The sequence below is a fragment of the Drosophila simulans genome, chromosome 3L (genome assembly GCF_016746395.2).
Source record: "Drosophila simulans strain w501 chromosome 3L, Prin_Dsim_3.1, whole genome shotgun sequence".
Classification (NCBI taxonomy): Eukaryota; Metazoa; Arthropoda; class Insecta; order Diptera; family Drosophilidae; genus Drosophila; species Drosophila simulans.
The window spans coordinates 5,783,210-5,810,125 of record NC_052522.2 but is presented as its reverse complement, the minus strand read 5'-3'; the positions used below and the strand labels follow the sequence as shown (position 1 = coordinate 5,810,125).

The following is a 26,916-nucleotide window of genomic DNA, read 5'->3' as shown; positions in this document are numbered from 1 at the left end:
GTTGAACAATAAACTTTGGGTAAACTTCGGTTCCATTTGGGTGTGCCATTTTGGGTGCCTAAAAATACATTTACGCCGGAACCATGTTATTCGATGGATTGTTGTGGTAGTCATAGCAAATTTACGAAAACGCTACCATGCGAAATTATTGCTGACATTACAATGCATGCGTGATATGTTTTGATGATGTATTCGAAACAGGAAAAATGGATGACCACCAATGAGAAAGAATCAGTCTTCTAATTTATTTTATTTTTTTGGGTTCAGCTTGTTTTCCGGGAATTTTATATGAATATTTCCTAGATATTAAAAGAATTTCTTTATTTTGCATAATAGATTTACAGGAAAGTTCGGTCGGTGGTGGCTGCTGTTGACAAACAAATTTGATGTATTTCACCGTGAATTTCCGTGGGGAGTTGAAAAGGTTTCGTTCACAGCAGCTGTGTATTGATTGATTGATGGATTTTTTTTTTCATACTTCCCCGCTTCCTCTCACTGTAATTATTGAATAAAACTTTGAAGGGTATTTGCGCCCTGCTGATTACATTCTTATCAAAAGTCCTTCATGTTGATAGTTCATTGTTGGGGGTAACGTACAAAATAATTGGATAAATTTAAAGCTTTTTGGTAGTGGACCTGACCGCTAAGAATTTCATGCGCTCATCTGGCATCGTAAACCACTTTTTTGCGGTCCTTCTGAAATAAATGGTAATACTAAATGATTCTTTAATTTAACATGTGCTCAATTTAATAACGCAAACGAAAACTTACCAAGTCTTGGCGAGAGAAAGTTACACAAATAGTTTCGGCAAACTTTTGTGTTTCTTGTAGTCACAAAGTTTTGGTAGTTCTTGGAACTTTTTCACTTCTTATAAATATTCCTGGCAGTGTTGTAAGTATTTAATTGATTTAATATTTTAACAACTGTTAACTTAACTTCCGCTTCCGGAAAATTTGGTTGACAAGCGAATGCAAATAACTGTCAAGCGAATGTACAAAGTCCCTTTCTCATTTTTAACTTCGCCAACTGTTGTGTGTTCCATTTGAAAGCGGATTATGTTCAACATCACCGTTGCTTATTTGGGCAACGCAGAGTTCAATTCGAATTGCACTTCCAACCATTTTATACATTTTTGAAACTTGTTTCCCTTTGGAACAACATTTTGATGTGGTTTTGTTGCCGGGCAACACTCCCGTAGCAAGGCATCGGCCATTAGGAACCGTTTATGACTCCCAGATAGGCATTTCCTTTTTGGACTGTCACATCGATGGGAATCTCTTATGGGAGTGTGCTTATTTTTGAAGTCCTGCGATAAGGAGACCCTTTTCCGGGAGTGTTTTTATTAGCCCGCGGCTGCTGAAGGCCATCCGTGTGGGCGTGAGCCCGTACTTAGCGACATTTAATTTGGCAGACGAGATAAAACCATTGATAACATTGTTGATGTATTTAAGTTGTACCTTGCGGTTGCAGCTTTTAAGCAGATGAATTTCCCAAAAGTGCTTACGTTTTGGGAAATCATAAAAAAGAAAAGGTCGGAGCTTTTGCTTTTCCTTAAAGCCTTTCACTTTCGCTTGAGCGACAAACATCAGCGTTTACTCACACATATCAAAGTTGTGGTGACACCTTTTATCCCAACCCAAACCTACTTTGTTGGTTATTTTTTTTCGGTTCCCTTCCTTTACTGCTGTCAAAGCAGATTTTCTTTGATTTGACAGGGGGGCCAGGCCAACTTAGGCTCCCGAAAACTGATGGCAAACACACGCTTTGCACACAACAACAGCCGATGTTCACTCATACGGATGGCCCACCGTGCGTATACGTGTTATTGTGTTGACATTTTCGGCATGGCCTTGCATTTGCCCATGCTGTTGAAGTCCCTGATTGCAATTGTTTTGTTTAGATTACTCTGGCTTACTTACTGCGTATACTTGTGCAATTGCCCTGTGCATCGGTGTTAGTTGATGTTTGTCAAGCTGAAACATCTGCGCTCCGGGGCTGATAAATGAATAAACATTCCGCTAGAGATTGAAGTGACAATGGCTGAAAAGCTATGCATTTGGGATATTCAAATGGCCAAGGATGAAGAGATTGAAAGGACTGAGCTGGTTGTGCGGCACGTGCGAAATTATTAAGCCAGTGCGAATTAAAACTTATCTGAATGTATCGATTTCGGAGTACCATTTTAAATGTTGCCTATAAATGACGGTCTGTTGCCAATTAGACGCACGTATGACTGGCTCGTTGCAGAAAATATATTTCTAATGATGACCTGAAATAGAATTCTTTGATTGTCGACGCGTGTGTCGAGAGATATCGGGGTCATTAAAACAGCACCTGCGGCACTGTGCCACTCAAATGGTCCCACGCGGCGTATACGTCATTTGACTGTGGATTAAAACCAACACAGCAGGTTGAAAGTGAACAACATTTCACCATTTCACCATCCATACTTCAGTCCCGGAAACATCCCTTATTTTAAGAGAGACACTGATTGAACAAATGTTTACATCGAAAGTTAATTAATTAATTTAAAGCTTGTGGCAGCGATTGATAGGAAGTTGCCGGGAATTGCCAATTAATATGCTAATCGAATACCGCACGGCTCTTGATTAACCATAAAAAGCATTTTGACGGCCTGCCAACCGCGAACGTCCTTTTGGCAAAAAGTGCGTGGCCTTTAATTTAGGTTGCCCAATTTAATGTCAGCCAAGTGTATGGATAACCCCAAAGAGGCCAAATAAATCTTGTTTGCCAATGCCATTCTGGACCATCTGAGTGGGATGTGCTGAGTAATACGATGCGGAAGGGAAGCCAAAGGCCTTTGGGCCCATTCGTTGGCCACCATTGATTGATGGCCAAGTTGCTTGCCGAGGAAAAAGCTATTTATAATATGTTTATTATTTATCATGCATGCTAATGCCAATATATACGAGTGTGCATAAACTGGCACACGGATATACAGCCGTTTATTGGTCCTGCTTGTTTGCTTATGAAATTTGATTGAAACTAATGGACGCCGATGCCGAATGATATCAGCAAATGCCACCCAAAGGACACGTAAAAGCCATTCGAATATGGGAAATAAGTCAAGCCAAGGTTTCCAGCATCCAATTCGCCGGGTAGAAGATAATATGGATAAAGGACTTTTCTTCGCCCCGTTTCATAACCAATTTTAAGTCCTTAAAGCCCATTGCGAAGCCTGAACTAAATAAGCTTATTTCTTATGCTCACGCGCCGTGGAAATTCCATTTGAGTGCATATCAATTGTCAACCCTGCTTAAGCTCAAGCACTTCGAGTCGATTTATCATTTATAGAAATTTTCCTTCCAAGCGAAGGCATTTCTCCGTTTTCCACTTTAGAGGAGGTGAACTTCAGTTCGCCAAGAATGTCAAGTGGCACTCGCGTTGTCAGTCAAAAGTTTTGACAGCCAAATTCATGGGCAAACACCAGAGTCGACAAAATAAACATAACTAAAATTCAGTATTGGCGCTATTCTAATGAAAGATCAACAAACCGCAGTGGTTGCCCCAGTTAAAGTTTGTTGTTGGGAAGCAAGATATTAATATTATTAGTTGCGCAAAAGCTCATCCAGAAATAGTTTAAAAATAATAGACTTCAGTTGCAAAAACTTGAGAAGCCATTAGCATAATTGTTTTTGTGGGCTTTATTTCGTAATGTTGGGTTATCCAAAAACAACTTTTTTTTAGGTTCTTACTCTATTAGTACTAATTGAATTAAATGCGCAAAATGCCTAGCTAATTGAGCTGAGTTCTAAAGCTCCGGATTTTACTATCGCAAAAGTGTAGTCATTTTGCGTACATTTTCATATTTATTGCTGAAATATTAATCTCTTTATACCCGACTTCCCTTTGGGGATTTATTTACCCGCGAATCGTTGTCATGGAAACTATTTGGCTGCGGTCTATCCCTCTTACGAATTTTGGGTATATTGGCACTTTTTGGTAAGAAATTAAAAATTATGAAATAAATTTTAAAATAAATAAATTACAAATTTATAGCAAGAAGCCAAATATTTACACCCTCCAAGAAATGTGTAAAGGGTATCCAAATTGCTAGACATTTTTTTTTTTTTTTTGATTTTTGTTTATATTGTGCAGAATGGCAAGTATTTTCAATTAAAAATTCTCGTAAAATGTAACCGGAAAACAAGGTGGCCAGCAAATAAATTGAATTTTGTACGATCTTAAAGAGCAGAACTTAAGGTTAAGGGTTGCGCTATGGAATAACGAATCATTTACAAAAGGATTCTATTTTGTTTTCTTATGAATAAGTCCTCAAGCCTTTTGTATGCTAATATTGTGCCTTCTGAAAAAGGTCAGAATTTTTTTTTTGTTTTGAAGCACGCGGTTTTTGCTTTGAAGTAGACCAAAATAAGGAGCTCAATTAAAAATGGCTTAATTCTCTTGGGAGGCGGAGTAACGTGGGCTTTTTTCTTTTACATATGCTACAGCTGCCTAATTTCCACCAAATCCCGTGCATGTATTTTAACACTGAGGTGTCACCGAAGCCCACATCTTTTTCTTTTTGGAGTCACAAGATTGATGTGTGGGCCTTGTTCCACATAATTTACTTGCACGATTTATTGCTGACAAACGGCTTCCCGCTAATGCGACTCGCTTCTGCCGGCTTATATCCTAATTATTTTGGTTTCAATATGTTGAAATCCCTCAAAGGCGGAACAAGTCTGCTTGTGACAACGGCCAAGAGGCTTTCCATACTCGAAGTTCTGAAAGCTGTTTATAGTTTACACTTGGCAGAATTCGCTTATTATTAGAAGTCATTTGTGGGCCCCAAATGACCGTTAAGCGCTTGTACTTATGGCTTGTCTCGAGGGAATTAAGTTCCAGCACAAATATAACTTGCTGGGCAGAATAAGTTTTATGTTTCAATTAAAGTTCCTGTAGACTAGGCCAAGGAATTTCGTTTTCATCATTTAATATTCATTAAGATGCTTACATCTTTTATGGCATCTCCTTGGAGCGAAAATTAGCTTCATTTCAATGCTAATTTTCTAATTGAATGCATGTAGCCACGTATCCATAAGCGAGTATGAAGAGCTTAAAGCGAACACACGTACATAAATCTACATAAATTTCCTGCCAACTGACGTTCATATCGACCCTTTCCCCGGCCACGCTGCGTATACGCAATAAAGCGAGTGACAAACTGGCTGCCATTCTCGTCAAGCGTCAAGTTTCCCAAAAAAAACTCCTGTTTACTTTCTGCCTTTTAAATTACAACGCTCATACATAAGAGCCTTCCCCAGTTGTCATATGCTATAAATCAAGTGAAAGTCCAGAAAGTCTGCGAAAGGCAGCAAAGTCCCTCGGTCTCAAGTTGTCTGAAATCTGTCAATATTCTTAAAGTGAAGGGTAGAAGTTATAAGCTGCCTGAAAATTTAACATTTAATTTAATCCAAGATGCTCAATCTCCTGAGCTTGACACACACAAGTTTCGGTTGGCCATTGTGTGGGGTAACTTGGGTCGAGATGCACGCTCAGAAAAGTTGGACACCCATTGTTACACTTCCGGTTTCCTGTTGTTTCTGTGGTGGTGGTATTGCAGTGATGGCTGTCAAAACTTAGCCTTTTTCCAGGGTTTTCAGTCGCATCAAACATGCATGTATTTCGCATGCTCGAATTTGCCAGCAAGTTCAATGGCCACCAGTGCTCGCCAGTCACTCCAAGTGTCCAAAGTTGCGGACGCTGGGCGAGACAGGAATTTCATTTGATTTCACTGATGCTGATGCTTTAATTGAATTTTCACTTAAGCAGTCGGGACACTTGGCAAATATTGCCACCGCCCGCCGCACTCAAGCGCTAATGGAAAACTCATTATCCTGGTATCGGGAGTCTGGGAAAGCAGTCATCTTAGCAATTAGATAGAAAGCGTGCGCGTTTCGGCCTTGTGAAAGTGAGCTTATTGGCAATTGTGAGTGTGTGTTTGGAGCAATAATCCCGGGATATGGCATTGTGGTGTATGGTACAAGTATTTATCCCTTAAGTGCCCCACAATGGCAACTTTAAAGAGCCAACTGCGGTCTATTGATAATGCCAAAAGTAATTCCAGGGATTTGCAACGCGAGTGCTGCATTTGTTTCCCATCAAAAATGCCAGTGATTCCAAGCACGAAATAATCCACAGGACTTATTTCACTTTGTGTGCATAAAAATGAACGCGTCCTTCCACATCGCCTTTTCCATCAAACATTTCGTTTCACCTAAAAAAGTGTAATTACAATTGCGCTCCATGGTTTCTGAATTGATTTCATTCAAGGCGGAAAAAGGCTGCCAAGCAGAAAGATTGCAATTACAAATATTTGCTTTATGGCTGCAGTTCTTATCTATCTTTCTGCCTTGTATTTGTCTAAGAATTTGAGGCAACAATAACACTAAATAGAAAGCAATGAAAAAGCATTTAAACTCTTAATCAATTATGTTTGCAGAGGAATTTCCTCGGAAACTTGATATAAATCTAACAGACTTTACACTGCATTCCACCACTTAAGAATCCATTAGGCTTTTGTTTTTTCCGACTCTGTAGCTTTTGACCAGTGTCCGGACATTTTTGGCCTTGTGGGGTTTCAAGAAGCATGCCACTGAAATGTGTGGAATCCCGCTGCCCGTGGCAATGTCAATATTGGGCGACTTTTCACAAAACTAATAACAGTTGTGCTCACTCTCAGAGTGGGAGTTTCCACAGCGTCCAGGACCGTGTGTACACATACCTTGTAAACATAAATTCGTGATGACTTACTCATAAAAATCTTTAAAATAATACAAAATTTAAGCAATTTAAGCAATTGCTTTTTTAGGACTTTGAATTGTTGCAAATTGAAGTGCATTAGTTTCTGTCAGTGTTTCGGTGGCACTGGCACATTACATCCCGGAAGTTGGACCACAGTTTGCGGATTGTGTGGCTTCTCCGGCAGGGACTCTTTGTCATCGACAGCTGGCGGACAGGAAACCGAGTTTGGGACCCTAAACCGCTCATCCGCTTCAAGGCAGCGAACCGGTGTCATATATCCCTGCATCTCCACCTGGGGGTTTAATTAACAGGGCCAATTTAGCCCGGTGATTAAGTGCCATTTAATGACGCTCCTGCTTTGCTCCGATGACGTCGGTAGGTCTGCAAAGGACTCGTGCTAGCCGTTGTAATGGATTGCAGTGGAAACAATCTTTTTTTTTGTCATTCCAGTGACTTTAATAGGAGCTTAACAGCGTAATTTAAATAATATTAGGCGGACATTAAAACCTGTTAACCCGAGCTCAATCTCGTCGCCTTCATGGGCGGGTCAGCATTTTTCAAAAGCTAATTACGTTTTAAAAGTCCATTTTACCCTCGTGCCTTGTTGTTTTAGGGTTATTTTGACCTGCGGCTGTCTGACCGGCTGAAGCTCGAGCATTTGAATAATTATTTCAAAAAGTCTGCCTCCGGGGTCACTCCGCCAGTTGCTGAATAGTTTGACTTGGCAAAGCACTCGAGCTCGAACGGAGCGCATATCCTGTTGCCATTGTCAAGCACCGGATTTTACTCAAGGAGTACAGGCAAGCCTAACTAACTTGCACAAACTACTTATGTGCCCTTTAAGGCATAGTTAAGACAATACTCATTCAAATATGGTTGAAAATAACATAATCAGAACACCTTAAGATATACATTCTCCTAGAAACCTTTCTGCTAGTTTAACAATGCTTCAAGTTAAGTTATCATTTTCAATATACCGAGTATATATTTCAGTACTGACAATGAAGGGCATTTGTCACATCCCTGAAGCCTATTTGCATCCCCCAATTAGATACAGTAGCTTCGTTTCCATGGAGCAGGCACGTCAACTATAAGCGCATTTTTGTCAAAGTCTGTTATATGCCTGCTGAAAATCTCATTTCCCTTTATTCAGCCCTTTCGGATCAAATAATTTGTAAAAATATCGTATAGCTCTGCTGGAATGTGTATTCGAGAAGAAACGCGTAACATTGGCTTAGTGATGAGTTGCATCAATGGCAATGAGCTGGGCTGGAAGCCAGAGTGAAAATTGGTATGCGGCCGAGATCCTCTTCAGTTGGCTGCTCCGCCAGGTGGTCTAGATGGATATGAGCCATGTTATGTTAATTAGGAACTACATGGCCAAGAACGCCCATGGTCGTACCTGTTCGGGACTGCTGCTCCTCCTCCTCGGTGATGGTTGAGAAGTTGGTTAGCCGCTGCGAAGTTATTAGCGGGCTGGCTGCTCCGAGCATACGTCGCCGCTTGCCATTTCCGCTTCCGGTCTCCAGCTGCTGCAGCAGATTACTGTGCTGCTGTTGTTGCTGCTGCGCCTGCTGCAGTTGCTGCTGGTGTACTTTGGTTAGCTTCTCCGCTGCTGTGAAGACCACAATAGGCTTGGGTTTGACGGAGGCACACGGTGTTCAGGTGGGGAGGGGGAGGGCAAGTAAGCATACTTGGGAGTGGCACAACACATTCACCGAATACCTACCGATGCCGCCGAGGCCGCCAGTCGCATCTCCGCCCGCTGCGAGCGGAACGTCTGGTACTGCGAGATGACGCACAGCAGACAGTAGAGCTGGAAATGGGAATGGGATATTACGGGTTAGTAAGATATTTAAACATCATGTATCATAGTTGTGGTTGCTTCTACTCACATTGAGGCACAGTAGGAAGAAATCCATGGTGAAGATGAAACCGACAATCGGATCGAACTTGACGCGGCGGGATAGGGCCAAGTGGACCAAGTGGCAGACCTCGATGAGCAGATCGACCAGCATGAAACTAATCCAGGGTATCAGCAGATGTCTCTTGTTCTGTAATTTCATCCAGAATTGAGGCTGTGCCGACCGCATGGCGTTGAAGTGGACAGAGTAGCGCACTCACCTGCTGGAGGCCCAATATGAGCAGAACCGAGGATAGCACCATCAGCATGGAGCAAAGGAGCAACAAAATGTTGAATATCACAGTCACTGCAAGAGGCATAAATCACACGTAATTGAGTCGCTCGCAAGGAACAAGTGGCTGTTGTGTCCTTCCGTACTAGGATATCCTTCGGTATGCTCACCTACAGTCACATCGCCCTTCTCCAGCAAACTTTCACCCAGCGGCTGAGCACGGTTACCCAGCAGAAAGTCCTGTTCCTCGATTAGGTAGAACAAAAACATCAGCGTCGAGAAGCCAAAGTAAACCTGTATGGGGAAAAGTGTGCAAAAATAATAGAAGGGAACATCCGAGGGTAAAAGTAAATTGCGGCACACGCTTCTTATTTACACGGAAAAGCCCCAAAAGTGTCCCCTTCGCCGTTTCCCAAAAATGTTTCTTCAAATGAAAATTGAAGCCAGTAATTGCCGATGAAGTATGCAGCAGCTCAACGCGGTAATATGTTTGCTTCGGTATGTATTTCACTTAGTTAAGCTGTTAATCATTCTAATTTACGGGGTTTCGACAGCATTCAATAAAGTAAAAGTAATCTAACGAGCACGGAAATGTTTGTAATGAGACAAGCAATTTTTGCGTGGCATGTAGTGAAACTTAATGCTCGAAAAAGACTCAACTTGTTGCTGGGGTTTTTATACTTCATTTTTTAAAGAAAACATTCTTCTGCAATACATATAAAATAGATTAAATGGGTTAAGTGCAAGGGTTTTTACAATTTTTTTGAAACACTTGTAAAAGTTACATTTATCACACATAGGTGTACAACTGAGTTATAAAGGTACGTTTAGACTGATTTTGCTTTAAAAGTTTGAAGAGGCCAATAGCCTTCGTTCAACTGCTTGCCAAATGGATAAAAAAGTTCGAGGGAATTTTGATATATTTACCCATGCTCCAGGCCACAACTTCTTATCTCCACAAATTATTCATATTTGAGGAGCAACCTACCAACGTGTAGATGGCACAGGCAAAGCTGCCACTCCGCACATCCTTCCAAAAGCAACAAGACTCCAGGATGGCCATCTTTCAGTAGCTCACGCCTCCTCGCGGATGAGCATTCCAAGCACGCTGACACAAGAAGGATTTTATTTTCTTCACTTAGGGAACGGCAGCCGCCACTTTCACTTGACTTTCTTCACTTTCACCCGCTGGGATACCACTTTATTTCGTTTCCCGCCAAACGGTTAATTTGCTTGCTTTACTTGTTTTTCTTTAGACAAGTTTTTATTTGGCACTCGGCAGATAAATATCTAGAATTTCTCGTTGGTTGCTGATTGCGAAACACTGGCACATAATTTCATACACAAGACGCGCAGATTTATGACACTGATTTATGTGGCATGACCGGGCAAAGTTACGCGGACCGCAGTGTGGGATCCCAAAATGCCAGGACGCGAAGATCCGAGGAGAACCGGCGCCATTGAAAGTCGCATCGGGACTGGCTAAGTAAGTAGTCCTTATGCGAAGGCGAAATGCTTTCAATTTCGAAATGTACTTGCACACACGTTTTATGAATGAAAGTTCGAAAGTGGGATTGTGCGGCCCACGCATGCGCCATCTGCAGGCGAACAACGGCAACAGGTGTTAGGAATGCTTAAATCCTTGCATTCTAGCTGCGGCTAACCGAATTTTCATGCAATTAACCACAAACTGTGTTGGCTTAGCCAATACCGCAAATTACTGCTATGGATTAGTTCTCTATTGGATTTGCCGAGCCTTTAATTAACGTGGAAAACGCTCTGCAGGCGGTCTTTGAATGAGCAAACTGCCATGGAGGAAGTGGTGGCGTCGAGGAGTCGGGTTGAGTTCCATGACAATGCCCATTTCTTGCTCCAGTTGCTGCCAGCCAAACGGAAATGAAAGGAAAAGTAGCTTATGCAGTGAAATGGAAAATCACCAAGTCATCCGTAGAAAAGAATGGCACAAGAATTTAACAAGTCACAGCCGATTAAATAGTTTTAAGAGGAATTAATGTTCCCGCGATGATGTGATTTTGCCATGTATACAAAAGACTCAATTTTTTTGTTTAGCAAATAATGCCACTTTAATACCCTGTTTATAACATTCTAATTTTCGGGAAATATTTTAAACATGAAGCTACGATTTATTAGTCAGATTTTCAATTTTTCCCTGTGCTTCAATATGGCAGATGACGAAAAGGGAAATGCATCGACGGAAGATGATGACAAGCCGAAAAAGAGGGAACAAAGGGATCAGGGGCAACAGTCAAAGCTGAAGAAGATGTAGGTAGCGATGCTATAACTGGGTATAAGCTAATGTCTTATCCAAGCAGAAAGTATTACATTGAGCCGGATAAAGTGGACATTGGAATACAGGCGGGTGATTCGTTGGAGAAGGTCAAAGTGACCTACGTGGAGCCAGATGACGAAGAATCCTCGCATGGCTTCTTTTGGGGAAAGAAGAGATCGGAAACATCATTACCGCGTCGATCGTGGGAAACGGATGACTATATAGATTTCGATGATCTCCTGCCGATGATCGGCCAGTTTGGCCGTTTCCAGATTAGGCTGTTCCTGTTCATGATACCCTTCTGCTTCATCACCGCCTTCGTGTATCTGGGCCAGATATTCATGTGCCTGACCCCAACGAAGTACTACTGTTATGTGCCGGAACTTTTACATACGCCCGTGGAGCTGCGCAAGGACTTGTCCATTCCAAAGGAGAAGGATGGATCTTACAGTCGCTGCCGGATGTACAATACCAATTACACGAAGATCCACTTTGCGGAGAATCCGAGAGCCTATATCAACACTTCACTGCCCACGATTCCCTGCAAGAAAGGCTATGTTTTCGAGCACGAGGGCAGAGCATTCGAATCGGCCACCATGGAGTTTGGCTGGCTGTGCGATGACGACAAGTACGCCACCTATGCCCAGATCATCTTCTTCCTGGGTTCCATTTTGGGCGGACTTGGCTATGGCCACTTTGCGGATCACTGTGGCCGTGTGGCGGCGGTGGTCAGTAGCTGCTTCCTTGCTCTGTTGGGAAGCCTGGCCACCTCGATGTCCACGGACTTCTTCAGCTTTGCAATATCGAGATTTTTAGTTGGTGCCTCCTACGATACCTGCTTTACGATGGTATACATTTTGGGTAAAAAAGTGCACATACCATGTGTACCATGTGATATGTTTCCTTTGCAATCATTAACACCTCGTTTTTTTAAGTGCTCGAGTATGTGGGTCCCAAGTACCGGACACTGGTGGCCAATCTATCCCTGGCCCTGTTCTACTCCCCCTTCACGATGGTGATGCCGTGGATAGCGCTTTCAGCCGGAAATTGGAGGAGATTTTCCTCATTTGCATCCTTGCCCATTGTGCTTGCCATGTTTTCCTTTTGTCTGCTACCGGAATCTGCACGGTGGGTATCCAAATTGACGCAACTTTAAACCGAGAGCTCCCATTCAGGCATTTTTCGATCACAGATGGCTGGTATCGGTGGGTGAGATCGACAAGGCCATGGAGATATTGAAAAATGTGATTGAGGTAAACAAGAAGCATGTGTCCAAGGAGATACTTGATCTCTTCGAGGCGAGCTGCACGCAGTTCTACAAGGAGGAGCTCGATGGACGCGATTTTACAGTGCTTTCCATATTCAAGAGGAAGCGGATGGCCCGTTATATGATCCTGATGATTTTCATCTGGATGTCCATTTCTTTGGTTTACGATGGACATGTTCGTGCGGCCAGTGTCCTGGACAGTGAGAATATCTTTCTGTTCTTTACCATCGCCTGTGCCACTGAGTTGCCGGGTAATATCCTGGTGATCCTTACTCTGGATCGCGCTGGACGTCGATGGTGCTCTTTTTTTTACACTTCGTTGAGTGGAGTGTTTAGCCTGTTAGGGGCCAGCTTTCAGAATCGCGCCAATATGAGGATGTCAGCGTTAGCTGGAAGATTCTTTTCCAACATCTGCTATAATATAGGACTGCAGTGGGCCGCTGAAATACTGCCCACTGTGGTGAGGGCTCAGGGAGTGGCCTTCATCCACACGATGGGCTTTGTGGCGATGTTGATGTCCCCGCCAGTGGTCTATCTTTCCAAAAAGTCCCTTTCCAGCACGCTGATCGTTTTGGGAGCCCTGGGTATCTTCGGTGGACTGCTGGCCCTGTTTCTACCGGAAACGCTGAACCACGAACTTCCGGAAACACTCAGTGATGGCGCCCAATTTGGGAAGAATCAAAGGATTTGGCACATGCCCTGCTGTGGCCCAGGATCAAGAAAATCCCATCCCAGGCACAACTGGCACCAGGGCTCGAGCTTAAGGACCCTATCCAAGGACGAGTTCCGCTCCAGCAAAATGCATCGCAAGACGAAATATAGGTTTGAGTCCCACCCGAGTCCATCATCGAGTGATTACAAGGGCACCGAGGAGAAGGAAATCCGAACGTATAAATATGGAAACGGCTCAAAGTGGCCAGAAGATAAGAGCTGAGGTTATCTTTAAGTTACCTCCCTGTTTTATAAAATACTTTTCTAATTAAAGTTTGCATTCGATTTTTTTTAAATTAAACAAAAATTAAGAATCATTTCTTACCCGTGACTCTAAAAAAGTACACATTTATTCAAATACAAAGATTTCTACCATTCTGAGAAAGTGAAACTTTTCTTCCATTTGTCGAACCCTTATTAATTAATTGCTAACTTTCGTGACGAATGCTTTAGTTACGGGGAAATTCTGTGAAGTTTTTCCTATAAGCCAGAGTCTAAATCATTCGCTATTGCCAGTCTCAACGGGAAGGCATTTTCCAAATGCTCGGAAGGATTGCGTTGTTCTTAACCATAATTTATGTGGTGTTTAAAGCAATGTTTTTGCGTTGGGTTGTTGAAAAGCCCCCCTTTAAATTCGACGACGATGAGGAACACTTTAATGCTACTTTGGCGAAACTACTAAAGCCTCGATTTGTGGGAAGCAAAGGGCATGCCGAGGTTCAAGATTTCATCGAGACGGAGCTAAAACGTTTGGATTTCATCACATTAAGGAATGACTTCCAACAAGGAGTCAATATTACCAATTTGGTAGGCTTTTGGAATATGAGGGCTAAGTTTTATCTGATGCTATCCTGTCACTACGACAGCAAAAAGCCAGAGAATGGAACCACCGATGAGTTCCTTGCAGCCACAGAAGGCGCTGTATCGTGTGCCATTCTTCTTAACGTGGCCAAAACATTAAGACAATTTTTAATCGATAGGTGGTCTGAAAAAAGGTCCGTGGGACTGGCTGTAAGTAAGTCATAAGCTCGTTGCTACTGTGTTATTATAAAATAGGTCTTTAAAGTTCATCTTCTTCGACGGGCACAATTCCTTAAGCTCAGATCCCTATGACGAAAATGAACTTATGGGCGCAACACACTTTATGGATGAAGAATTTATACCTTTGGAAAACATGGTAACAAATCAAATCGCATAATCTTTACTTGTAGCTTATATAAATCTTTAACTAGGCTGTTGCAGTAACTCTCAGCTATATTGGCGCGCCAAATCAAACCTTTTTGAGCTACTTTGAAGTTACCAATGATTTGCACAACCTGATTGCTGACATCGAACAGGATCTCAGAAAATCCGGACAACTCGACGACTGTCATGTGTTGTTCCAAAAGAAAACACACTACGACAGAGATCTGCTTGACGACCATATTGTATTCGACGAACAAGGTAATATCATAGTTAATTTTACACTACTATTTTATAAAGGGTATTTGTTCGCCTACAGATGTGCCAGTGATTCATGTGAGTCCACAAGAATTTCCAAATTTCATTTATACGCCAGCGGACAACGTCGAGAATCTACACTATCCTACCATTCGAAATATGATCAAAATTATTCGCTGTTTTGTGCATGATTTCTATGAAAAGTGGCAGTACTTTATGAAATGGCGACAAACTTATGCAATAAATTATGATTTTTATGATGACTAAATTCAATTAGATTACATTTTTTAAATAACATAGTATTAAAAAGTGACTAATTCCCAAAATGTATATTTTATATCTAACATAAGTTTCGAATGAAAACTTTAGTTTGGTATGAGACATTTTAAACTTAGTGCTCATTCTAGACTTTAAGTGTATAGTCACTACTTAAACGTGCACTAATGTAATTAAGGTAATTATCGTTATCAGCATCAATTAGTCGCCTCACTTTTCCCCAACGAACGCGGCTTTAAAGCTTTTTGCATCTACCGCAACATCAACATGATTTACTCTTAAAAACTCTCTTGAACGAAGGTTCAAAGCTTTCGAAGTGAGTTTGCCGCCAAAGAGGCAGCGGAAAACGAAAACAAAAGCCATCAGCATCGAAACCACAACACAAACTACGGTAAAGATCGATTTTTCAGCCGCCGATCGGGCTTTAGTGCGTCGCCGAGCTCCGAAGCGTATAGATGGGGATCGGTTCCGTAGTTTTTGCCGCCGCTGGCCTGCTGCTCCTCCTCCTCCCGCCGTCGCAGCAGCAAGCGCCAACGGGAAACGTAAGTCCCCCAGCATTGTGACTCACTTGGGAAACCGGGGATTGTTAGGTTAACCAGAAAGACCCATCTATATTCCAGATTGGATCCCAGTGGCGCGACGATGAGGTCCATTTCAACCGCACCCTGGACTCCATTTTGGTGCCACGCGTCGTTGGCAGTCGGGGGCATCAGCAGGTGGGTGATAAAGCTTCAATTGTATTTCTTTGCGTTTTAAAATTAACATTGCAAACAGGTGCGCGAGTACCTGGTCCAATCGCTGAACGGCCTTGGCTTCCAAACGGAAGTGGATGAGTTCAAGCAGAGAGTTCCAGTTTTCGGCGAGCTCACGTTCGCCAATGTTGTGGGCACAATCAATCCCCAGGCTCAGAACTTCCTCGCTCTGGCCTGCCACTACGACAGCAAGTACTTCCCTAATGATCCCGGCTTCGTGGGCGCCACTGACTCCGCCGTGCCCTGTGCCATTCTGCTGAACACCGCCAAGACCTTGGGCGCGTATCTGCAGAAAGAGTTTCGCAATCGAAGCGATGTGGGACTTATGGTAAGTTGCTTACTTAGCGCCCATTATCAAAGACCTTGGTGGCTCAATAAACTTTCCATGAACTCCAGTTATAAAAAACCTGAGCGAAAACAAGTTGCATGTTTGGTATTCAAATCTCCATTTGAAATTAGGCATACAAAATAAGTATTACATTGAAAAAGTGGATTTATGCTAATAAGATCTAGTAGAATGTTTCCTATAGTTATTGAAAATCCAACCTTATCCACCAGCTCATATTCTTCGATGGCGAGGAGGCCTTTAAGGAGTGGACCGATGCGGACTCCGTATACGGCTCAAAGCATCTGGCCGCAAAGTTGGCTAGCAAACGCAGTGGTTCCCAGGCGCAACTAGCTCCACGCAATATAGATCGAATTGTAAGTCAATGACCTTTGCGAGAATTATCAGCTTTCTAAAATTGTATCAATAACAGGAAGTGCTGGTGCTGCTGGATCTTATTGGGGCGCGGAATCCCAAGTTCTCCAGTTTTTATGAAAACACCGACGGACTGCACTCCAGTCTCGTGCAGATTGAGAAATCTCTGCGCACTGCCGGCCAGCTGGAGGGCAATAACAATATGTTTTTAAGTCGTGTCAGCGGTGGTCTAGTCGACGATGATCATCGACCGTTTTTAGATGAGAGTAAGTTTGATGTCCGTGTTGTGTATCTATAATCACAGCCGTTTTCCATACAGATGTTCCTGTGCTGCATTTGGTAGCCACTCCTTTCCCAGACGTCTGGCACACGCCTCGGGACAATGCCGCCAATCTGCACTGGCCTTCCATACGCAATTTCAACCGTGTTTTTCGTAATTTCGTTTATCAATACCTTAAGCGGCACACGTCACCAGTGAATTTGCGTTTTTACCGAACATAGTTTATGTTTTGTCTTATGGCTAAGATTTATTAAGCATAAGTGTAAAGTGTTTTTCGTTAATTAAAGTGTCCTAAGGCATGTGTAATTCTTCCTAGCGACGTTTGCGACCGGCTTGCGCCTTCTTGCCCGGAGCCCTTTCACCACGATTGCCCTTGGACTTCTTGCCCACAGCCTTGCGACTTCCCTTGCCCTTGGGCTTCTTGCCGCCCTTCCTGCCTGGTTCATTCTCAGCCTCTGCTTCACGCCTGTTGAGGAAATAAAGGTTTAAGCTTTAGACTACGCTCATTAAACGATTAAAGTTAAACTTACGCCAAGCGATTGTCGCGCTTCTCCATCGATACCGCCTTGCTCACGTCCAGTTTCGGCTTCTTGTTCAGCACGCTCTTGATGAGATCCAGGTTGGCCTCCTTCTCGGGCGTTTGTGTGATATGCGACTGCTTCCGTTTGCCGCCAGGAATCAGCTCTTTAATGCCCAGACCACGTGCCTCCTTCTCCTTGGGCAGTTTGTTTTGGAATTTGCCGACTGAGGCCGTGGAGGATTTGGCCACAGTGACGGCCGTTAACAGCTGGCTGGAGGAGGCAGCCTCGGGTCCCAAGTAACCGCTGCGTGGCATGTCAATCTTCTTGGCGCGCACAATGTTCTTCATCCGCTGGATCTCATTCTTGGCCACCTTCTCGTTGCGCAGGTCGATCTTCTTCTGAAACATGTCCGTATTGGGATCGGCGTTCTGTGGCACCTCCAGCACCCAATCCTTGGCCTTTTCGGCCTCGGCACGCTTGAAACCATATGTGGGCACCCATTTCTAAAAAGATTCAAGGTTTAGATTGTGACTTGACAAGATTAAGGAGCAGAAACTTGCATCCATGGTCTCATCGTAGGTCTTCTTTTCCTTCTTCTTCTTGCTGATGCCCTTCTCCTTGGCGAACTTCTCCCATTTGGTGAGCGGACGCGGACCTGGTGGTTTCCGGAGGCGGGGCAGTACCGTCGTGGGTTCCGGCAGCTTGGCCACAATGCTCTCGTCCACCCGTTCGGTGGGCAGCTCCCAAATGGCATTGACCAGGAGTTGGGTGTTCTCCCGTGTCAGTGCGGTCAGGTACTCCTCTTTGTTGGCCCTAAAACCAATAGAGATTGTGAAAAATCCGTATTCCACGCTAGAATCTGCCGCTTACCTCAATTCCCGGTCATCGAAATCGTTGGGATCTGTGATCAGCAGGCTGCCAACGTCAAGTCGGCATTCCAAATGCTTTTCTACTGTGATCGGCTTGTATTTGTCCAATTCCTTTTGGTGTTTGGCCAGAACTTCCTTAACAACATCCATTTTGAGGGAATTAGCGTATAAACAGCAAAATTCAATTCCACGTGCTGACCACTGTGACCATGCACTAGATTTAGCGAATATACTTAAAAATACCATATAATTATACCAAACTCGCACCGAAGACTCGAACCTTGCAGGGAAGCTTGGCTATATACTTATCGGTCTATCGGCGCCATTTCAAAATAAGTTTTAAAATTAATTTTTTAAAGATCCTCGTTTATTTCACGATCTCTACAACGTAACGTCCAGCGCTTTTCCGCCTCATCTAACGTTTGTGGCATCTTAATTCCCCTGGTCTCCGGCAGAAACAAGATTATCGAAGCGCCTATCACGGACACTAATGTGATAATAAACATGGGCAACGGAGGATAGTAGCGGTGGGTGCTAAGTACAAGAGGTGAGGTTAGGGCACCCATCTGACCCATAATGTTGATGATAGCCAGTCCCTGGCCGCGCAGCACGGTTGGCAGTATCTCAGAGGCCCACTGTTGACCCACATTGTAGGCCATTGTGGCGAAAAATCTGGCTGCAATCGCTGCCGTTGATGCATCCCAATGTCCTTTTAGAAGGCCAACGAAGAGACTGGACGTTGCACACAATAGCATGACAGCCGACATAACGGGCTTGCGACCAATTCGATCTAGCAAAAGCATTGGCACGATTCCAGCAGGAATTTCAACGAGCGAGGAAAGGGAAAAGGTTATAAAAACATCGGTGTCCAGGATTTCGACGACCCGAACATGGGCATCGTACGCTAGGGCCACAACCATCCAAGTGACGATCAAAATCATAAGGACGACGAACCTGGGAATGGTCTTAAAGAGATCCAGGCTGGTGTATTGCTTTCCCAATTGCTCGTTCGCAAATTTAAGTTCAAAGCATTCCCGCATCTCGGACCAAACCTCTTCGGAAATGGTTTTTCCATTGGCTTTGGCCGCTTCTTTCAGCACTTCCATACACCGGTCCAATTTACCCACCGACATGAGCCAACTGCAGTGGGAAATAAAGTTTAGATAGCTTAAAGACCTAAAGTATTCATTAAATTACCTTGGTGACTCTGGAGCCAGCAAGCTGGTCAATATCATTAATACCATAGGCAGGGCAACGACCATGGCATAGTGCCTCCAATTACTGATGACATAGGCCAGCCAGGGAAGCAAGCAGGCGCCCAAGGTGAAGGAGAATGTGAGGGCTAAGTTCCCCACCAATGTGCGATACTTGATGCCCACATTCTCCAAAGCTGTTGAAAATAATGTGATGATATTTAGATTTATGATTGATGTTCATACACTCTGCAAGACTCACTTAGAATATAAATGGGAACGAAGCAGTAGTTCATTGACAGTCCAGCCACAAATCGACTGGCAGCAAAGCAGGGAAAGCCCTTGCAGACTACACTCACGCAACCGCCGATCATGGAGCAGGAGTTGGCCATGAATAGGGCAGGCAGGCGACCGGAATGATCGGTGATGAATCCAAAGCACAGGCAACCCACAATGCAGCCCACAAAGTAGACAACGACACTATATGTACCGAAATCCCTTTTGTCGCACACCCAATTGTACTCGGTGGCGATGGACTCGTAGGGCACCTCCTTGCGATCATAAATCCAACCATTGTTGCAGGGAATCTGGCTCCTTGTCTGATTCGCATCGTTTGTCTTATTTGAGTCGTATGGCTCATTGTACATAAAACAATTCTCGAAACTGCCATCCTGCTTTTTGGGAATTCCCCGATTCTTTTGTTCACTTTCCGGCAGTCCCTCCAGTTCTCGTACTCTGCACCAGTGATTCTTTGGCAACAGTATCATGAATATCTGACCAAAGTAGGTGAATGCGAACAGAAAGGCGGCGGGCATCATCCAAAACAGCAGTCGCTTCTGAAAGGGACCAAAGTCCCCAATGAAAAGCAAGAAGTTCTCATACTTTTCACAATCTCTGGGGGGCATTTCGACATTTAACCTTATAAATATGAACAAAACAAAAGCCAACTTCTTTGAAGACCTCTTGTTGAACCCCAAATACTTTAAATGTTTTATTTTGAGTTAACCATTCAAAAATTCGCTTTTTGAACTCCGCATATTTCCCGCCATTTATCGATTACTTTCTAGGCCTTCCATTTTAGCTCCATGTTCGGCTGGTCACACAAATGCAAATACAAATACAAATAGATATCGATAATTGACAACTTCCATCTCTAATTTGCGCGCGAAAAACTTTTAATAACAATGGATGTGGATTTACTGCCGCTGAGAAAGCGAATAACAAACACCTTCAAGCTATGTGGATTCCTGATCCGCTCGGAGAACAGTTCCTACCTGGCGGAGCAGCTGCTGCCCTTCGACGCGGCGGAACGGGACAAATGGCTGACGGTGATTACCGAGAATCTCCAGAGCCAAAAGCTTTTGACGCCTCATGTGGAGCGGGCCGCCCTGGAGAAGGCCATCAATGAACTCAACCGGGTGGGATTGGATGAAGGCGAGACGGTCTTTGCCCTGATCGATGCCTTTACGGTGCCCCGTTTTCGGTACAACCAGCGGATCAAGAAATTCGAACTGGACACACAGCCGCGTCAGTTGCTGACCGCTCCGCGCATGAAATCGGACTACATGCAGCAACGATATGCCATGTTACTACAGAAAACTTTGCGACATGACCTCTTTGCACCCGCCGTTATCCAGGATGGCGTGGGAGCCGAGGCACAGGCCAAGAAATTTAAGCTCCAGTTCGCGGAGAACCTGCTGGCCACATCGGCTATGAAGGAGGCAGTTGTTTTGGGACTACTTACCCAACTAAAGGAGGGCAAGTTTTATGTCGAGGATCCCACGGGTTGCGTTCAGTTAGATCTCACTGGAGCCCGTTTCCATGCCGGCTTCTTCTGCGAGGGCTGCTTTGTTTTAGCCGAGGGCAACTATAACAACGGTGTACTCAAGGGTAAGTATCCCAAGGTAGTTAATAACTACATATTAAGAGTTTCTTATGTGTTCTCAGTTGACGGCCTGGGATTCCCACCCGCGGAACCGGCAACCAGCAGTCGAGCGTTTTTCGGCACCGCCAACACTTGGGGCGGTGAGTCTGCTAAGCTGCTGAAGTACTCAGCCGGACTACAGGAACTGGAGCGTACCAACACGGAGACAACCATTGTTTTTCTTTCCGACGTTCGGTTGGATCTGCCGGTTGTCATGGACAAGCTGCGCCAGTTGTTCGTGGGCTATGATTCCTGCCCGCCGCAGGCTATAGTGCTCATGGGTCCCTTCACGGCCAGCACAAGGAATCATCATGAGCTGAGGCATCACCTGGATGCATTGGGTGGCTTGGCAGCTGGCTGCGAGCAGCTGAAAAAGCAAACGGATCTGATACTCGTTCCCTCTTCGGAAGATCCCACGGCACCTAATATTCTGCCTCGTGCTCCAATTCCCGAATGCCTGGCAGCAGGCCTGCTGAAGGCCTGGCCACGCACCCAGTTGGCCACTAATCCGTGTCGCCTGCAGTACTGCACCCAGCAGATTGTGGTCTGCCGTCTGGACTTAATGGCCAAGTTTTGTCGCAACACCTTGCATTTTCCCGAAGACACGTCTCAGATCGAGCAGCATTTTGCCAGAACGATTGTGTGCCAGGGTCATTTGGTGCCCATTCATCCGATTGCCATGCCAGTGCATTGGGACTACGATCCTGCTCTGTGGTTGTATCCACTGCCGGATCTGATAGTCATGGGCGATTCGTGTCAGAGCTTTAGCAGCAGTCAACATGGCTGCACTGTTCTCAATACCGGCTCCTTTGTCAAGTCCAAGTTCGCCTTCAAAGTGTATATACCAGCGACGCGAACGATTGAGGACTCGGAGATACCGGACGAAATGGAGTAGTTATGATATAGTTAACCTTAACGTAAGTTTGAATAATTATTTAATTACATATGTTGGTTACTCTTTGGATTTCGGGCTATTTGGGCAAATTTTCTTTATTTTAAACGACTAGAAGCCTATATTTAGAAAAAATCCCATTCATCCAACGATTTGAATATAAACTTGTTTCGGGAGCTTAGCTTACTGCGGCCTCACATGTTGCTTGGCCCGACAGCTCGCCCAATTTTTCGGCACCCAGTGCGTGTGGCTGTTCCCTCGTGATAAGCGACCCAGCATCATCATCACCGTCGTCAGTCATCATATGCGCACAGCATGTGTTCCACAATCGTCTCCTGGCTGTGCGGCTGACGCGCCTCGCAATCTGCTTTTTACGGCGACCGGGGGTTGTCTATTACTTTTCATGACTTAAAGCCGATTTGGAAAAATATTGTTACTATGCCCGATGCCGGCCACTTAGGGTCGTGGAAATTCAATTTCCCAGGCTGGCGCGCAACTCCTCCGCAGCTGAAACGGCAATTTTGATAATGCGTTTGACCTGAGGACATCGATGGCCTCCATTTGCTTTCACATGACCAGTTGCCGAATCGTTTTTTAAGACATCATTAGCCGGGTCGGATGTGGAAGTGGGGAGGTTTTTTTTCCCTGTCGAACGGCTCGAAGCGTTTTGCTCTCCTATTGATTTATGATTTATGAGTGCAACTTGGCTAGTTGTATGCCGCACGTCCCTGGGATCAATTTCCAAAATGTGTCCACCATGAGTGTCAATTCGATTTGGTGGGCGTGGTCAGCCTTGGGTGCTAACTATATTTTTTTATCCCTCCGAGTGTTGAACATTTATATTCCTCTGTATTCATGGTTTCTCCCCAGCTCCTCAATGCAGAAAGGCAGATTCAAAATGCTTGCTGTGCGACAACAATCTTGCTTCTGCTTCATTTAACTGGTACATTGGAAACTTTTGAAATTTAAATATTGTTTTGCGGTTGCTCTGAAACTTGGCCGCAATAACATAAAAAAACATTTTATCTGTTATGGTCATCGGTTTTTATGGCACCCTCCCCGCAAAGTTGACACCATTTAATTTGGAGCTCAGTTTGATCCCCGCCCACCAGACTTTGGGACTCGATTAAAGCAATCGCTGATGCGGAATCCGGGAACCTGTGTCTTGGCCATCAATCACTCGACCAGCTGCGTCCCCAAGTGGGCCGGGTCCAATCAAGGATCAAAGCAACTGGCCATCGTATCCCACCTTAGGTTATCCTTTTGCACACACACATGCCTGGCAATCAAACGGCGATGCACTCATGTGCATGTCCTGTGGTTATTTGACAATTGTTAACCCGTCTCTGGGCTTTGTTCGACTGATTCCTCGGTGTTGCCAAGTGGCCATATGCCAAGCGTCCCCTGGAAATCCATCCGGTAATCCTCGACTTGGTGGTGTGATTTTGATTTGGCTAAATATTCCATACTGGGGTGGCTTCAATCGCTCTTCGCTGATACCCTTTCGATGGAGTATGGAAATACTTGTGTGATTTTCCTGTTACAAGCATTTGTATTTACAAGCTAGCTTTTCAAATAAATAAAACATCAATCTAAAACTACGCAAAGGGCATGTACAATTTCCGTAATTGTAAAACTTATTTATACTGATATTAGCAGGAAATCATTAAACCAAACTTGTATTTGATGTCATGTTTGTAAAAATCCGAGAGGAGTTTACTCCATGTCTAAGAGCATTTCGATTTATTACTTCGTACGTAACGTGCATATATAATACCATTTTAAAAACCCTTTGTGGGCATGAATATGGCAATATTTTTAGCGCATATGGTCAAAGGTTTTGCGTGGCTTTTGCTTTGAAACCACAACGTCAACTGGAAAATCAAAAGCTCGCCTTTGTTTATGAACCCATTCTTTTGTTTGCAACCATTGATACTTGGAGGGTTTATTAACTTTTTACGAACTCAACAATGAGCTGCATCCTTATAGCTGCTGACGGCATTCAAAATTTGATAGGGTTATCATCAACATTGTGTGCAGTCCTAAAACACGCGGCAAAGTGCACTTAGGGGAATGAGTAAACGAAGCTGAAACTACGTATATAAATCCGCTCCATAAACTCCACTGTGAATATGACAACAATGTATCAATGTATCAACTTAAGCCCCGGACGGTCGAAGGTCCGGAGTCCGGACGTGTGCCGACATTTACGCCTCAATTATCAGCCGCAGAGCAAACACTGGGGGTCACCACTCGCCATCGCAAGGAGGCGATAATTTGCTGGCCATAAGCTGCTCCCACACATGGTGTAGTAGTAGTAGGCCTTGGACCACCCAGCGTGTCCGGCCATTCAATTCAATCCCAAGCGATCTGATCCAAGTCGACCTGGTACCGGAGTAGCAAGTGACACGTGGCGACCATTAATTTACGCGTTGGCTTTATCTGCGATTTGCTTGCGCATTCTCAGCCAGTCCGGGGATACATCCACTGACTTCGGTCATCCTGGCCACGTGCCAGAGTTGGCAAATCAAATGTTTTTATTATTTAAAGCGACAAACGGCGACGCCGTTTTATTGTCTTCCTTAAGCCGATAACAACAACTGTCTGCCTGTTTGCCGGTGGAAGTTGGTGGCAGGACAAATTACAAGGCAGCCGCATCCTGACCGCCATTGTCCTCGGATTGGATAACGAATTGCACCTTGGGGACACCGCGGCTGCTTGCTCCCTTTGTGTCTTAATGAAGCAACTGGCATGTGATAAATTTTAATTGATTTCGTTTGCGTCTCTGCGGCTTTTGTCCTGGCCACTTGGCCGCCGGATAAGGATCCGCGGCTAAGCGCGGCTCATTAGCCAACGATAATGCATCTAGATAACGCCGTGATGTTTGACATAATTGAATTTGCTTAAGCTAAGCTCTGCTGCTAATGATTCTAATAATGTTTTTCTCAAACAAATGCCACTCACCTGGCAGGACTTGGATTTTAAAAACTGGTCATTGAGAGTTCCTAAACTCTGAATATGTTATATAAATGAAGGAAAATCATTTATCTTCTATGAAAAGTATTGAAAGTATTCTTTCAAGATTTTTATTTCGAAATTTCCTTTGGAATTACCCCTCCCTGTTCCTTTTGGGATTTCTTATTTTTTCATATATGGATAAATGAATTTTTTTGTTTCGAATTTTGCTTGGGATTTACTTTAACAACTTATTTAGAATTTATACTCTTTAATATTGGCTTCACTATCTAAGCCTTTTTTTTTTGTTTTTTCTTTGACATTTTTCGGTTACATATTTCAAATTGATTGCATTTAAATTAAAACTCAGCATAAATCACCTGAGTGGGCAGGACTCTCCTTCGCTCGACAGGACTCAGTGGCCATTGGACAGTAAGACAAAAGCCCCAATTCTGCAGCCGTGTCAGCACAATGGCACAGGCGACATAAGCCGATTTCAGGGATATCTCTGGCCCGGCTCCACTTTCCACTTCCCAGTGCCCCCCGAAAATGGTTCGAATATTATCATCAACGCACAAGTGGCTTGTACTTGTCACACACCGTAACCCAAGCCCATTTCCCTCCCCCTGGTGAACAGGGCAAAATATTTTCATTGTGCTTCAGCAGATTTTTCGCCACGAGAGAAGGGGGTTGGAAAAATGGGTAGCTGGAACTCGAAATGCGATTACCTGCGCTTGCCTATTTGCAGCTTGTTGTACGCTCCTCCGAATTTGGAGTGGGAACTGCTCGTCCTGCCCTGAATGCTAATCGACTTTTGATTGTGTGTTTTGTGTGGAGGAAGCGGGATGAGGAGGCTGGCACAAAAAGGTTCAAATGTTCGGGCCATAAATAGGAATTTATGCGAGATTGTTTTTTTTTTTCATTTTGAACGGACCACCGAGATTTATCGACAAGGGTGGTATATGTGTGTCCAGTGCGCTGATTGAATTTCGGATGGGATTTTTGGTCTGGGATGCGATGTGCCGGGACGGCACAGGTGACATATTCCTGTCGGCCGAATGACAAGTGTTAACGCCTGTTTTGTTTATTATTTTCACCCCCTTCCCTCCCCTCGGTGACAGCGTTGCCGCACTGAATCTCTATTGTAATTGCTAAAAAACTTAAGCTGCGTAAAATCCCAAGTTTCAATTTAACGCTCTCATGATTTCTTGTTGGGATTTCCTGGACATGTGAGTTTGACAAGTGCAGCTTGCACTGGCAGCTCTATCTTATCTGGCCTTTTTGTTGATTGAAAAAGCATCCGCCATCCGCTGGCGCTCCCATTTGACACTAAGCAGATGCGCTTGAGAATGCTCCATGTGGCCACTATGGGACTCTGGACTCCCGCCGACTCTCATGCTCTCTTTCGAAATTCGAGCTCTGCAAAGAGTATCCCGGGAAATAAAAGTGGAGCATGCGCCTTGGCGTTCAGGGGGCGGGTTTCGCCGAAGCGCCAATGGCAAACGGCAAAATGGAGTCGCCACAGCGTTGTTGGAGCGGGACAGGAAATTGATTGGGGGGGCAGAAGAGACCGGGGAGCACGGAGAACGGGCGCCCTGCACATGATTGCACATATGTGCCGGCTGCGATTGCTGGCCAAGATTGCGAGTGGAAAAGGGAGCGGTTGCCAAAATACAAAAAAAAAAAAAAAATGGCGACGCTATCGCTTGCAGGCAACATACGTGTGTACTCGCAACAACATGTGTGATGTGTGCCCCGCCGTATGGAAGCCCCTTGCTCTGCGGATCCTCCCGCTCCTCCGACGCCACGGACTCCTCGCTGCCCTCCAGGCTCGCCCATATGTAAGTTTCTACATACAATGCGGCGTAAATAAACAGACTGCCACCACAAAAGCGACTTCCTTGGTCCTTGGTCCTTCTTCTTTATTCGCTCTAAGCATTTT

General features: G+C 44.4%; 7 protein-coding genes across 10 annotated transcripts; 4 read left to right on the top strand and 3 right to left on the bottom strand.

Annotated features, from left to right (window-relative positions):
- Positions 1-306: 306 nt before the first annotated feature.
- Positions 307-10,404, bottom strand: LOC6736936. Of its 3 annotated transcripts, none has more exons than XM_002083747.4 (8): positions 9,893-10,404; positions 9,075-9,198; positions 8,894-8,979; positions 8,665-8,823; positions 8,499-8,585; positions 8,172-8,403; positions 772-8,105; positions 307-714 (listed from the first exon to the last, which is right to left on the bottom strand). In XM_002083747.4, the coding sequence occupies exons 1-7, from the start codon at positions 9,965-9,967 to the stop codon at positions 8,020-8,022; spliced, it is 849 nt and encodes a 282-aa protein (XP_002083783.1). In that variant the 5' UTR covers positions 9,968-10,404; the 3' UTR covers positions 307-714; positions 772-8,019. The 3 variants fall into 3 exon arrangements, with proteins under 3 accessions (XP_002083783.1, XP_044779026.1, XP_039150207.1); XM_044923091.1 differs by having other exon boundaries at positions 307-696; XM_039294273.2 differs by lacking the exons at positions 307-714; positions 772-8,105 and having other exon boundaries at positions 8,230-8,384.
- A 590-nt stretch (positions 10,405-10,994) lies between these two features.
- Positions 10,995-13,467, top strand: LOC6736935 (beta-alanine transporter). 2 transcript variants are annotated; one of them, XM_002083746.4, is made up of 4 exons: positions 10,995-11,187; positions 11,238-12,055; positions 12,130-12,322; positions 12,387-13,464. In XM_002083746.4, the coding sequence occupies exons 1-4, from the start codon at positions 11,036-11,038 to the stop codon at positions 13,393-13,395; spliced, it is 2,172 nt and encodes a 723-aa protein (XP_002083782.2). In that variant the 5' UTR covers positions 10,995-11,035; the 3' UTR covers positions 13,396-13,464. The 2 variants fall into 2 exon arrangements, with proteins under 2 accessions (XP_002083782.2, XP_044779021.1); XM_044923086.1 differs by lacking the exon at positions 10,995-11,187 and having other exon boundaries at positions 11,919-12,042; positions 12,387-13,467.
- Positions 13,468-13,667: 200 nt separating this feature from the next.
- Positions 13,668-14,885, top strand: LOC6736934 (glutaminyl-peptide cyclotransferase). Its single transcript, XM_016170128.3, has 4 exons — positions 13,668-14,183; positions 14,239-14,349; positions 14,405-14,615; positions 14,674-14,885. Exons 1-4 carry the CDS (start codon positions 13,713-13,715, stop codon positions 14,877-14,879), a joined length of 999 nt encoding a protein of 332 aa, XP_016030583.1. The 5' UTR covers positions 13,668-13,712; the 3' UTR covers positions 14,880-14,885.
- Positions 14,886-15,271: 386 nt separating this feature from the next.
- LOC6736933 (glutaminyl-peptide cyclotransferase) lies at positions 15,272-16,926 on the top strand. The gene is made up of 6 exons (XM_002083744.3): positions 15,272-15,430; positions 15,509-15,604; positions 15,663-15,968; positions 16,199-16,342; positions 16,399-16,606; positions 16,660-16,926. Exons 1-6 carry the CDS (start codon positions 15,344-15,346, stop codon positions 16,839-16,841), a joined length of 1,023 nt encoding a protein of 340 aa, XP_002083780.1. The 5' UTR covers positions 15,272-15,343; the 3' UTR covers positions 16,842-16,926.
- Positions 16,842-18,251, bottom strand: LOC6736932 (ribosome biogenesis regulatory protein homolog). The gene is made up of 4 exons (XM_002083743.4): positions 18,012-18,251; positions 17,702-17,954; positions 17,151-17,644; positions 16,842-17,086 (listed from the first exon to the last, which is right to left on the bottom strand). The coding sequence occupies exons 1-4, from the start codon at positions 18,158-18,160 to the stop codon at positions 16,933-16,935; spliced, it is 1,050 nt and encodes a 349-aa protein (XP_002083779.1). The 5' UTR covers positions 18,161-18,251; the 3' UTR covers positions 16,842-16,932.
- A 43-nt stretch (positions 18,252-18,294) lies between these two features.
- On the bottom strand, positions 18,295-20,141 carry LOC6736931 (solute carrier family 22 member 13). Its single transcript, XM_002083742.4, has 3 exons — positions 19,466-20,141; positions 19,208-19,400; positions 18,295-19,150 (listed from the first exon to the last, which is right to left on the bottom strand). The coding sequence occupies exons 1-3, from the start codon at positions 20,106-20,108 to the stop codon at positions 18,364-18,366; spliced, it is 1,623 nt and encodes a 540-aa protein (XP_002083778.1). The 5' UTR covers positions 20,109-20,141; the 3' UTR covers positions 18,295-18,363.
- A 154-nt stretch (positions 20,142-20,295) lies between these two features.
- LOC6736930 (DNA polymerase epsilon subunit 2) lies at positions 20,296-22,044 on the top strand. The gene is made up of 2 exons (XM_016170131.3): positions 20,296-21,093; positions 21,151-22,044. Exons 1-2 carry the CDS (start codon positions 20,388-20,390, stop codon positions 22,020-22,022), a joined length of 1,578 nt encoding a protein of 525 aa, XP_016030582.1. The 5' UTR covers positions 20,296-20,387; the 3' UTR covers positions 22,023-22,044.
- The last annotated feature ends 4,872 nt before the right edge of the window (positions 22,045-26,916 follow it).

Coding starts and splice junctions, on each gene's coding strand:
- LOC6736931 (XM_002083742.4), bottom strand. CDS start 20,108: ATGCCCCCCAGAGATTGTGAAAAGTATGAGAACTTCTTGCTTTTCATT. Junction 19,401..19,465: donor CGTTCCCATTTATATTCTAA/GTGAGTCTTGCA, acceptor TATTTTCAACAG/CTTTGGAGAATGTGGGCATC. Junction 19,151..19,207: donor CTGGCTCCAGAGTCACCAAG/GTAATTTAATGA, acceptor TTCCCACTGCAG/TTGGCTCATGTCGGTGGGTA.
- LOC6736932 (XM_002083743.4), bottom strand. CDS start 18,160: ATGGATGTTGTTAAGGAAGTTCTGGCCAAACACCAAAAGGAATTGGAC. Junction 17,645..17,701: donor CCTACGATGAGACCATGGAT/GCAAGTTTCTGC, acceptor GAATCTTTTTAG/AAATGGGTGCCCACATATGG. Junction 17,087..17,150: donor AAGCGCGACAATCGCTTGGC/GTAAGTTTAACT, acceptor TTTCCTCAACAG/GCGTGAAGCAGAGGCTGAGA.
- LOC6736930 (XM_016170131.3), top strand. CDS start 20,388: ATGGATGTGGATTTACTGCCGCTGAGAAAGCGAATAACAAACACCTTC. Junction 21,094..21,150: donor TAACAACGGTGTACTCAAGG/GTAAGTATCCCA, acceptor ATGTGTTCTCAG/TTGACGGCCTGGGATTCCCA.
- LOC6736935 (XM_002083746.4), top strand. CDS start 11,036: ATGAAGCTACGATTTATTAGTCAGATTTTCAATTTTTCCCTGTGCTTC. Junction 11,188..11,237: donor CAGTCAAAGCTGAAGAAGAT/GTAGGTAGCGAT, acceptor TTATCCAAGCAG/AAAGTATTACATTGAGCCGG. Junction 12,056..12,129: donor TACGATGGTATACATTTTGG/GTAAAAAAGTGC, acceptor CGTTTTTTTAAG/TGCTCGAGTATGTGGGTCCC.
- LOC6736936 (XM_002083747.4), bottom strand. CDS start 9,967: ATGGCCATCCTGGAGTCTTGTTGCTTTTGGAAGGATGTGCGGAGTGGC. Junction 8,586..8,664: donor TCTTCCTACTGTGCCTCAAT/GTGAGTAGAAGC, acceptor TCCCATTTCCAG/CTCTACTGTCTGCTGTGCGT. Junction 8,106..8,171: donor GGAGCAGCAGTCCCGAACAG/GTACGACCATGG, acceptor ATATCCATCTAG/ACCACCTGGCGGAGCAGCCA.
- LOC6736933 (XM_002083744.3), top strand. CDS start 15,344: ATGGGGATCGGTTCCGTAGTTTTTGCCGCCGCTGGCCTGCTGCTCCTC. Junction 16,343..16,398: donor CACGCAATATAGATCGAATT/GTAAGTCAATGA, acceptor TATCAATAACAG/GAAGTGCTGGTGCTGCTGGA. Junction 16,607..16,659: donor TCGACCGTTTTTAGATGAGA/GTAAGTTTGATG, acceptor TTTTCCATACAG/ATGTTCCTGTGCTGCATTTG.
- LOC6736934 (XM_016170128.3), top strand. CDS start 13,713: ATGCTCGGAAGGATTGCGTTGTTCTTAACCATAATTTATGTGGTGTTT. Junction 14,350..14,404: donor TTATACCTTTGGAAAACATG/GTAACAAATCAA, acceptor ATCTTTAACTAG/GCTGTTGCAGTAACTCTCAG. Junction 14,616..14,673: donor TATTGTATTCGACGAACAAG/GTAATATCATAG, acceptor GTTCGCCTACAG/ATGTGCCAGTGATTCATGTG.